At 32.3% G+C, this 12403-nt stretch overlaps 1 protein-coding gene across 1 annotated transcript; it reads right to left on the bottom strand.

The window, feature by feature from the left end:
• Positions 1-3318: 3318 nt before the first annotated feature.
• Positions 3319-12134, bottom strand: LOC143076856 (uncharacterized). Its single transcript, XM_076252749.1, has 8 exons — positions 12039-12134; positions 9801-9824; positions 8374-8613; positions 7936-7953; positions 7020-7108; positions 6362-6464; positions 4447-4669; positions 3319-3397 (listed from the first exon to the last, which is right to left on the bottom strand). Exons 1-8 carry the CDS (start codon positions 12112-12114, stop codon positions 3370-3372), a joined length of 801 nt encoding a protein of 266 aa, XP_076108864.1. The 5' UTR covers positions 12115-12134; the 3' UTR covers positions 3319-3369.
• Between the last annotated feature and the right edge of the window lie 269 nt (positions 12135-12403).

Genomic DNA, 12403 nt, shown 5'->3' with positions numbered 1-12403 from the left:
TGACATCAGAACACACACGGGCATACCGAACGAGTTGGAATATATAAACACCGTATAATGGAAACAAAGGCACATAGCCGTCTAAAAAAGGAAAATTAACAATAGGAAATGAAAAATCGTCTCTTTTGTCGTAAATTTTAGTATGCAGTTTCCCGTTAGAAATTGAAATGTCTAAATCTTGAAAAGGGCAACTGCTGCTGTTTATGTTAGATTTAGTTAAAGTATGTTCTTTTGTGTAAATTTCGGAAGTATATGTATAGAACTCTGGATTATTTAACGAAATCATCAAGATCACGGTAGGTATTGTTGAATGTGTCAACTAAATATAACAATGATGGGTTTTTACTGAGTTTGGTCATAAACTAAGATTCATAGCAATATAGAAATAATCTGTTATAAAAGGGGCACAGTTATTGCCCATATGAATACCTACTACCTGTCGATACACTTTATCGCCGGAACGGATATAAATGTTATCTAGCAGAAAATTAAAAGCTTCAATCATATCCTCACATTTCCAGTAAGTGTATCTAGCATACTTTCCTTTTTTGTTACAGAAAAGGGCTTTAAACGAGTTAGAGCAAATAGAATTACAATGAGATTTTTCGAAAGACCATTATCAACCCCAATTCAAAAACTTTTTCTTTATAAGATTGTGTGGAAGTGTAGTGTACAGAGTAGAAAAACTACTGTCAGCAGAATTATAAGGACCATCAAAAGCATGTATTTTATCTAAAACATCTAAAGATTTTTTAACACTCCAAAAATAATTTATACCATTATTGTCATAAGCTTTATTACAAAAGTTAATAACCAGTTCTTTGATAGTAGTAAGGGAGGTAGCTAGAAGCACTGATAGATTAGTAGTAGAACACTTACTCGATGCGCAGATAAAATGAAATTTTAATGTTTTTTGTGTAATTTCGGTAACCAGCTGTACATGGTAGGGACTTTCAAATGTTCGGTAGATGCTTTAAGCTGGGTAGTGGAAGTGGTTTGCTTGTTAACGATTTGACTCTCTGTGGTGCGTACGGACCTCAATGTAGTGGAATTGATAATTTCGTTTTGAAGAATTTCCGTGTAATATATGCGTCACACCACCACTACATTATTGGCTGCCTTGTCTGCCGTTACGAACACAAACCGCTCTGCGAGTACCTTAATTTATTTTTTATTCTAGAAATGGGAATATCATGGATCCTATTATCAATTTCAGAATTGTGTTCTAAATGAGATATTCGAATATTAGCAGTATTTATAATTTTATTTAAATAACTGTCTAAAGATTTTTTATCAGATTTTTCACGTTTGCACCAATTTTCATAGTAGGCAGTCTTTAATGACCCGACGACACTGTTTCCAATCTATTACAGATGGAGGACGGTATTTCGGTCCTTTCTTTAGAAAAGTTATGACCTCACGGTCTTCGACGATGTTGATGTCTCTTGTAATAGCATGACCATAGGGAACATATCTAAAACTAGATGTTTCGCTGTCTCAAGTGGAACGAACATTATTTTCTATATTGACGTCTGATGTAATCGACATATAATTAAAAATCAAATTTCTGCTCGTTTTTTTATAAGAATACGAAATAATGGGTTGTTCTATATTATCAAAATACGGAGGTATTAAGCTATAGACGGAAGAGTCATAGAATATGCTAGACAAGTTAATAAAATCAATACCTCTATTTATGTATTTTAATTTAAGAAAATGTCGCTTATGATTTGCAGGTTTATCAATTCATGGAAATAGCCTGTGATGACAAAAGGCTGTAATAATACGGGTGTATTCATAAAACGGGATAAAAAAAAGAATTTTATCACACTCAAGAAAAATAGCATATAATTAACATATAAGTATCTGACCCAGTTTGCATAATACTTGATGTCTACCTTTATTCTTTATCATAGATAACAGATCAGCAAGTAAAATGGTTAAAATCATATATCTTACGTAAAAACTCTCACATCAAAACGACAAAATATAAACTACACATTATGGCAAATAATCCTACTTAGATGACTCTTTCTGTCATATGGTCTGAGATGAGCGCTGCAACGGATTGATATGTATTGAAAACAGGAATTTTTACTGCTGCTAAAACAGTGTGTGTGTTTGATTGAGACAGAAAACTGCCTTACAACAACGTAAGATCTGCAAACTAGAGCATTTTGTGCCCCCCTTCCATTGTAGCATCATCCACTGTTGTTACCATGTCACAGAAGCAGGAGTCCTAATCCTTATGAAGGAAGAGCAAACATTGACCAAGCACATTGCCGATCTTACATGGGTTAAAGTTCAGACGAAGTATAAATATGTCCTATTTGACTTAAAGCTCCTCATGTCTTTATGTATTATAAATTCCTCGCTTTCAAATAGTTTGGTTTGAGTGTTCATGGTGAAGATAAACAAAGAAAAACTCTTCAGAAGCACAAAATTTATAACGTGTCGTTTTCATTAATCCCTACATAACCGTATCATATCCGAAGATGAACGTCTGCCGTAAATTGCTTATATTAAGACGTTTGTAATACAATTATATTGTTGTAACTGCATGGTATGTATGATTATCAGTATTTACGACAGATCTGCAATGCGTTAAGATTTGAACCACTACATCATATAATGTGTTTCAACACTACATAATACAGACGAAACAAGACATTACTCGACTAACGACAGCTATATTCAATGTTCAATATAGCCTTTTTGGGCGCAGTGGTATACGGCGCTGGACATGGTGCATGTGAGGATGTCAGATATCAGAAAAGCATGTGATCGAAGGCAGCAATGGACATAACAAACATTTGCTTGTTACACATGTCACAATACAATTTACAATGGTGGTATATTGAAAAACTAATCATTGTTAAATTACATAGACCAATGCAATCACACGCCATTGATACCAGATTGATTGTTTGGAATAAAAGAGAGATTCTGTCAACAAAAATACTCCAATCAAAACAGTGGGGAGGTGAAGTCAAATACAGAATTGAAAAGGATTGAAATCAGAAAAGTTTGTCCCAGTCCGCTATGGATATACTAATATTCATTTTTTTCCAGAAACGATCGTATCAATTGATCCTTTGATGTCAGTGATGTCATCAATATGAAAATAAAAAGATTTGACATGATTGTCAATGAGGCAATACCCACTTTTAGCCATGGTCATTTCTGTTTGTTCTGGAATTAATTATTATGGATGATACCATTGTATATGTCCCCACTTTTTCTATTCTAGGAAGCCATCTTTAAGTGATTGTCCGTCTTGTTTATGGGGGTGGTTTGATAAGTAAATCAAAATCAAACTCCGTTTTAACATCTTTATTCTGAGTAAAGACAATTAACCATCATAGTATCCTATTCTCCGCACCCTGAAGGTCCAACACTGAAAAATATACATGAATTATGAGCATAAATATGCTAACACATGTTCGGCTAGTCTGTCACGACTATGTTGTGCATGTTGTCTTGTTCTTTGTTTCCTTGAAGAAGTTGGTTTTGTTTGTTAAAAATTGGGCTGTGTAATAATTTCCCCCTTTTCAGTCTGTTCAGTAGAAAGATTTAAGCACGTTGTACTAAATGCATATAACTCGAGTTTGAAAATGGGGTAAGATTGAAACTTACTTTGCTGGAAGTTCAAAAGCAGGTTAAGATTTCTATATCAATCAAGCATTAATTTATTTTCAATTGAAGGTCTATTTTCAGTGGATACAATCACTCCAACACATAATGAATTTCACTAAAAACATATTTTGTTTTTCAAATATTTGTTTGCCGAAAGGTTCTGTTTTGTCTTTGTGGATATATCAATAAAGCAGCGTCAAGTCAAAAAGTATAGTAATTAGTTCCAAATCCGACGATGATTTTTTTTTTTCTAATTATTTACGAGTTTTCTGGTTTAAAGTTTGATTACTTTATAGAAGAAAGGAGATCTGGTATAACTCATTATGAGACAACTATTTGTCTATTTCAAAATGAGTTTTAAGAAACTATAGGTCACATAAAGCCTTTACCAATATACACATTCAAACTGCATTGTCAGCTATAAAAGGTTCCGAAATGACAAAAAGTAAAAAGAGACTATCAACAAAAACCCAATAAACTCAATTTAAGACAAACCATAAATTTAAAGAAAAAAAAACAAATAGGACAGACGGCAACCAGGGACAATTATTGTATTTTCAGGTTTCTGACTTGCAATGGCACATTAAGAATAATACTGGTCGTGTAAACATGTATGTAAACACTCAAACCTAAACTGTCCTAGAACATTGATGTTACAAGATAGCATTTGAAAAAACTAAATGTGTGTTCAGTTTAGGAATGAATGAGAACCTTTACATATTTTTTCAATACTTAAATCAGTATTGTACATTGAACTTGATGTTTTGGTTTCTATCATACCAGTCCCAAAGAGGTAAACTATTCAATTACCTTTTCTCACAGACAAAGAAGTTCCCCCAATAGCATGTCCTATCATTCCAATGAAGTTTACGATCTCTATATAAGTGAGTGGATAGGCAGTGCTCAGAATACCGACTCGGCTCTCCTGGTCCCCAGTCAGTAAAATTAAACTCGGAACCACTTTTGCTCCAGATAAATCGTCCAAACATTTCTGATTCTACATCATTTCCACCAAGCCAAACCTCTATAAAATCTGAAATACATTGGTTTGTATAAATGAGGAGAGTCCACTTTTCAATGCTTATATCGGTTCACGTTGTCCAGCTAAACTAAATTCAACATGATAGCCAAAAAACGAAATGACATCGGCATTAACCGGCCCTTTTATAACACGATTTATATTCATACTTTGATCTACACTCGTATTTATCAGCGTGTCTATGCTACATTCAATAATCATATCAAACAAACGATATCAAAGGTAATATCTTGAAGAGGCAAACACTCAAAATATCTGTAGCAAGGCAGGAATATAACAGTTGTTATCCATTCGTTTGATGTGTTTGAGCTTTTGATTTTGCCATTTGATTAGGGACTTTCCGTTTTGAACTTTTCCTCGGAGTTCGATCTTTTTCGTTATTTTTTTTTTCCTCACTTGTACAGCATGTTAAGTTGCCTACCAGTCATTTTAATCAGACCAGGTTTACCTGTGACAGCTTTCAGGACTGCTTCGAACAGTCGGAGGACCTAAATAAAGTGGCGTTTAACACCATTCAATCAATCAATCAATTAACATCGAATTCTTTCAGTAATTCATATCTGTTTAAAAATGTAGCAGTTCGTTTACATTAATTTCGTAAAGTTAAAATATTGGTTAACAATGACAACAACTTAGGGTACGTAGATGTCTCTTCGGATGCTTTGTATAACAAAATATTTGACTATATTAAACACAACTGACCATAGTCATGATATCTACACTTAATTATGAAAATCATAAAGCAGTATGCTAAATCGCTAGGTTTGTTTACTCGGGATGAATTGTATATACAAATGTCAGCAATAAAGATACAAAATGACTTCAAAATGTTGTCTCAATCGATTGAATAAAAATGCTGAACTTTTACTCAGAATCAGTAATTTCATATCTCAGGATGGTATGTATCAAAAAAATATTTGACCGCATCTACTAGAATTGACAATATTTCCAATTTATTACAGAAACAATGTATCTGTATCATAAATCAAAACATGAGTGGATATGGATGGATTCTACATTACAAATGACATCAATATTAGTATACACTGACAACAGAATTGTGTTTGCGTCAAACAAGAGTGCCATCATTTCCTATTCTTTATCTAAATATTGAACTGCCACTTCAAATTAGCAGTTTTCACATATCAAAACTCGCATAAATATATTACTTAACTTTTAACTCAGTCGACTCATAATATGTTAAACAATCATAAGCCAGAATTGATAATAACTACACATGACACAATAGATAAGAGAGTTTTCATCAATTATAAAAGCACATTATAATGAAAATGATATGGCGGCATCTTAAATCAATCAATTTGTTAATTTTGAACGGTCAACCGGTAAACCTTAGAGTTTATCCTATTTTCATTGTGTTTTGTAAAAAAAAATTCCTAACTTGAAATAAGAAGATGTGGTATGAGTGCCAATCAGACAACTTTCCATCCAAGTCACAATTTGTAAAAGTAAACCATTATAGGTCAAAGTACGGTCTTCAACACGGAGCCTTGACTTACACCGAACATCAAGCTATAAAGGGCCCCAAACATGACTATTGTAAAACCATTCAAACGGGAAAACCAACAATTTAATCTATATAAAAAACGACACTTATGAACCACATCAACAAACGACAACTACTGAGCATCAGATTCCTGACTTTAAGTCTAGATTATTACTTACTGTCATCTAATGTTGGTTTTGGAAGGAGATTCATCAAGAAGTTGTTTTCTCCAGCTGTTTGAATTTCAGCCAAATACGCATTAAGGTTGTTTTTACAGAAGTCCTTAAATAAAAGACATCTGAATTTGAGGGACATTTGTTTTAAATTGATGTTCATTTCGATAGGTGTGTATTTATGAATAAATCATATATTACTAAACATATACGTCAGTCGAAATAATATATGTAACAAAATCATCAGCCAGGGTTAATAATGCTTTAACTGATTATACACATGATACAATAGATAATACAGTTTGCATCAAATTCGTAAATTGACAAATATACTAACTGTTCAATACCAGGAATAACCTATTAAATCCCATCCTGACAGAAGAGTATGTATAATTTTGTGATTGATCAATTAATAAAAAATAACAGACTAAGCTAACCGTATGGAAACTTTCTGTATTAAAAATCAAATCAAATATAATAAAACAAAACTGCTGTATAATTTATTAAGAAAAAAACAAGGAATACTAGAAATACCAAAATGAAGAAAACCAAACGTCATGGAAAACAATCAAACACACAGACAAACAGATGATAGGACAAACAGTTTGGTGAACAATGAAGTACACCTGTGTGTGGATTAAAACGAACTTTAACAAAGACGTACCTTAGCATCAAACCAATTTTTTTTTGTGTACTGGATTGAATAACACGAATCTTCATATCTTTGCCAGCCACGTTTCCAATGGTCCTTTTCTGAAGTATTGCAATATGATGAAGTAAAGATGTTGAAAAAAATAACATGACTATGATTGAACACATTTGATACAGTATATCACGAATTTAATGTTTAGGGTTTTTTTTCGTATTACCTGGACATATATTTATTATTTCCTGATTTGAATGGTCCTTGTCATGTGCATAATAAGTAATATAGCAAAAAAAAAAAAACTCCGAGGAAAATTCTTAAAGGAAAGTCCCTAAGCAAATGGCAAAATCAAATGCTCAAACACACAAACGAATGGATAACCACTGTCATATTCCTGTCTTAGTACATGCATTTTCTTATGTTACAAATGTTGGATTAAACCTGGTTTTATGCCATACGTGCAGACAATCAAGTATTTTCAGACACTTTCGCGCGTCTGGCGTACTACATTATAATCCTGGTACCTTTGATAACTTTTTTTTCGATATGATCATTGATCTTATAAAAGTGAATCAAATCAACTGTTCGATACAGTTAAAAGAAATGTACGGTAAACACTTATCTCTTAAGCCTTAAATCAAAAACGTTTTAGACATGATTGACTGTTAATGTGATAAATGGTTTATAAAACAGGTTTAATATAACAGTTAGATTGTGTTCTGATATGTCATGTCAACAGTATATCCATAGATAAACTGATTAAAAGAACTATATGCATAAATTACAAAAACGGTGAACATGTATAATTCAACGATATTGATAACCGCTATTTTCAGTATGGGATGGTTATAACTTAGTTTAACATTCCAAATAGGAAGACAAAGAGTGTCAGTATGTCGACTAAAGCATAACATGCATAAGAATGTAATCTTACCTGGATTGTCTGCTCCTTCTGCCAAAAGAAATAATATACCAACGAATTATTTATTTCAGTTGATTTGAATTGCTATACGTCTTTACACTATTATTTAATATAAAAACTTAAAAGTAAAATCGCTCAGTTTGATAAGCACTATCCTCATTACATTTCTAACATGCCATAGACATATCTTACATATTATATAGTTGGGAATTATCATTTTTATTAAGGAAAAACAAGCCTTAACTGCAAAATTTCTAAACATTTCAAAATATAGTATACGAAACAATTCATGCACATTACGGAAACACAAAATGAAATTAACAACTTTAACGAAAATTTTGATATCCATGATGTAATGTGAAGCTGTTATTATACGGAGAAAATCAACTTTCTATCTATTTTTGAAATAAATGGAAAATAAGGGAGAAGTCAAATAATTAACACACCTACCACAATAAGGTATATTACAATATTCCCATCTCGTATCTGGGTCAGTGGTATAACACCATGGACCATAATCTTTATCGTCTGGATTTCGGCAGTAATTTTCATAGTCGGCCATTTTAACCGAGAATGGATGCTGGTTAGGAGCTAACGACGACCATGCTTGACACGTTTGTCCAAATCGTGTTTTGCTGACTTTTCCAGTATAATTCCTTCCCTGTTGATCCATTCGGCAATTTTGTTCTGTATAAAATAATATAAAATGTTATTGTTTATTCGAATTTCCTGTTGTCATTAAATAACAATATAAGGAGATATGGTATGATTATCAATGAGACAGCTATCCCCAATTGTTCATATGAAGTGCATATACGCAATAATAGGCAACCGTCTGGCCTTCAACAACGAGAAAAACTGCTATCGAATAGTCGGCTATAAAAGACCCAGACATAAAAAATGGGAAACCTTGCAAACTAACGGCCTCATTTATAACAACAACTGTAAAAAAAAGTATATAACAGATATAACCAACGCCCACCATGAACTATAGGCTCCTAACGTGGTACAGGCACATAAGGAATATGGCAGGCTTACACATTTTTATGAGCTCTGTATGTTTTATCATTACTATTGTAACAACTTATACATTTTCTGTCCATTGAATTGTTTTCAGCAAACGGAAGAATGTAAATCCCCCACAATCAAACAATAATTCAGAAATAGATAAATATAACAAGCCGTTACTTTACTTTTTTCTAAATGAAATTTCAATTATTTACACTTAAATTCTACAATGTGTATTCGTTTTAATTTCATAATCAAGTGTTGTTCATATTACCGATAATGTGTGTTAAGCTAGATCAAACCAAAATAAAACACTTCATAAATACTAAAAGATAAAGAAAATTGATAATATAAACGGACATGAACGCAGCTAAAGTACAAAAATGACAGACACGTTGGCGACGATGCCAGCCTGAATCTAATTCATCAATGTCATACATTTAGGGGGATAATGATGGCCTGCATTTTATTTTTCTTTCCTGACACTTGGTATGCTATGTTGACTTCATTTCTCAAAATTTCGGTATAGAATTAGGATCATATATGAATGAATCATCTATATAAGCTTTCGCTCCATCTTGGATAAGTTTGATAAATTATGTTCGGTTCAAAGTAAAAAAGATAACATTTTATCTGTAATGGACATCTTACAAATATATCAAATCTACTTGTTCGTATATTTAATATTTAGGCATTGACATGGATTTAGGAAAAATGAAAAAAAATTATATATATTATGAAGCATTAATATTTAGATATAAAAATAGGAAGATGTGGTATCATTGACAATGACACATCTCTCCAACAGAGACCAAGTGACATGCAAGTGAGACAATCTATAGAATCATATACGAAAGTCTTACCAGCTGGTTTTGGTGAGTTATCATAACTATCTAGAAAAAGTAAAAAAAGATATCATATATGTTGAATAAAGATATTGAAAAAATCGTAAAAATCATTTGGTATTAAAAGACCAAGATTAAAATAAATGAAGATCGTTTTCAAGCTGAAAACAACAAACAACATCCTGCTGATCTGGTCTCAATACTTAGTGTCACTGAAGATAGTTTATTATTAAAAGAAAACAACAAACAACATCCTGCTGACCTGGTCTCAATACTTAGTGTCACTGAAGATAGTTTATTATTAAAGGAAAACAACAAACAACATCCTGGTGACCTGGTCTCAATACTTAGTGTCACTGAAGATAGTTTATTATTAAAAGAAAACAACAAACAACATCCTGCTGACCTGGTCTCAATACTTAGTGTCACTGAAGATAGTTTATTATTAAAAGAAAACAACAAACAACATCCTGCTGACCTGGTCTCAATACTTAGTGTCACTGAAGATAGTTTATTATTAAAAGAAAAGAAAAGTATTCAAACCATCAATTTTGTCAAATTTGATTGGTTACATTCTTTTTCAAATTGACGACAGATAATTGAATACAACGAATATGTTGAATATTGTTTTGTTAATTCACTGAAGAAAACAACATTTCAAAAAGAATGTTTAAGCAAGAACTCGATTATAACAAATTTCAATTTTGCAAAAACGGGTAAAAAAGATATCTCATTTTGTATGTGCGTGTTAGAAGTGTTGTCATAACTTCAAGACAAGTTACCAAATTAATGTTTGACAGTAATGCATACATTTTATTATAAATCTGAGTTGATAATTTAGGCAGTATTTCTATATTGACTTGACAATAGGGATATCGTTCTATTCAACTGTAACATTGTTCATTTCGCAATAATTCTAAAATAACGAATGTAATTCTCTCATGCATATCGCTGTTTCCTTGTCTGGGGAAAGCTTTACATTTATTCCGGTTTTGTCTACTTATTGATATTTGTGTAAGGTGTAAGATTCAAGCATTGCTGCTGTTACACTAAAAGAGAGGCAAAAATATCAAATGGGATATTCAAACTCATAAATAGAAAATAAACTTGAAATGTCTCTGGAAAAGACGAAAAACAATGTAACAGCAAACAGACCATGCAGCAGTACACAAAACATGTAACAAAAATATATAACTGAGCCACACGAACCGCTCCAGAATGTGTAAGGGAAGGAGCTGGTCCCATGTACTCTTTTTTGTCTAACATGTCTAATTGCGCATCTTTGGCAATAAAACTGGTACTTTTGTGTTATGCATATTTTTCAATAAGCATTACTAAACGTCGTTGGTATTAAGTTTGGTGGCTCGAAAGATTAGTCGAAGAATACGTTACATTTTCTACATAATAGCAATAGAAGCAATTTCCCCAATAAAAAATAATAAAACAAAATAACTTCCTTTTAGTTTAATTGGTTATATGTGAAGTGTAGCAATTTCTATCACCCCTTCTAATCAGCAAAAAAATCAACTAATATCAATAAGAAGATGCGGTATGAGTGCCTAAACCAAAGTCACAATGTGTAAAAAGTAAACAAATATATGTCAAAGCATGGCCTTTAACACGGATACTTAGCTTACACCGATCAGCAAGCTATAAAGAGCCCAAAATAACTAGTGTGAAACATTTAAAACAGGCAAACCAACGGTTTAATCTATATAAAAACGAGAAACGAAAAATACTTATGAACCACATCAACAAACGACAGCCACTGAACCAAAACAAGAAAGTTGTTGTCACAGACGTAGAGTAACAACAAGTTCCTTATGTACCGTTAAATACTACCAACAAGACAAATCATTGATTTTTTTATCAATAGTTCTACAAGGACATTTGTATGCATGGTGTATAAGTATTAAGGGGACGAAGTCTCCTATTACAGTAGAAAAATCAATAAATGTATTTTTTTTTTTTTGTTTCGCGGGGTCAGTTTCAAAAGCGTATTATCTGAACAATATCATATTCCAAAAATCTAAGCGACATATTTGAAAACAACAATACAGTGAAGGAAAAAATATAGGCGTAAGAAAAAAATAATAATCAGAACAAAAGCAATAGATCTTTCCACGGAAAAGTGGAAAGACCTAATTAAACAAAAACAATATCAATATAAAACATACCACAATGAAGAACACTACAAAATTCATTGATTCTTTTTCTCATATTTATGATGTTTTTATTCATCGCTTTGGAAAAAAATCATACCTGTTACATGTAATGCCAAAACCCATACAAACCAGATTCCACAAAACAATACATAGCTAGTCGAACACCTCTTCATGTTCTACAAATACATTGAAGTGGTTTGTAATTATTTATAAATCCACATTTATCACAGTACAGGCTTATTGAAATAGATCATTTTCTAGAGGTAGCAATTATTTCCCATTTTTCGACTTTTATTTTGTACAACTGGTATTTCGCCGCGTGTATGGTAAGTGTCAAAGTATATGGTGCGTATCCTTACCAAAAGAGAGAGATACTTTTCGGTACTGCCACTAGTCGTTCATTTCTTTATTGTTGATACGTGCAACTTTTGTTTTGATGGACAAGATTCGTTCGTGAAAAAC

The sequence above is a fragment of the Mytilus galloprovincialis genome, chromosome 5, assembly GCF_965363235.1.
Source record: "Mytilus galloprovincialis chromosome 5, xbMytGall1.hap1.1, whole genome shotgun sequence".
NCBI lineage: Eukaryota > Metazoa > Mollusca > Bivalvia > Mytilida > Mytilidae > Mytilus > Mytilus galloprovincialis.
The sequence above is the reverse complement of the archived record's forward strand: the minus strand, read 5'-3'. Positions and strand labels throughout refer to the sequence as shown.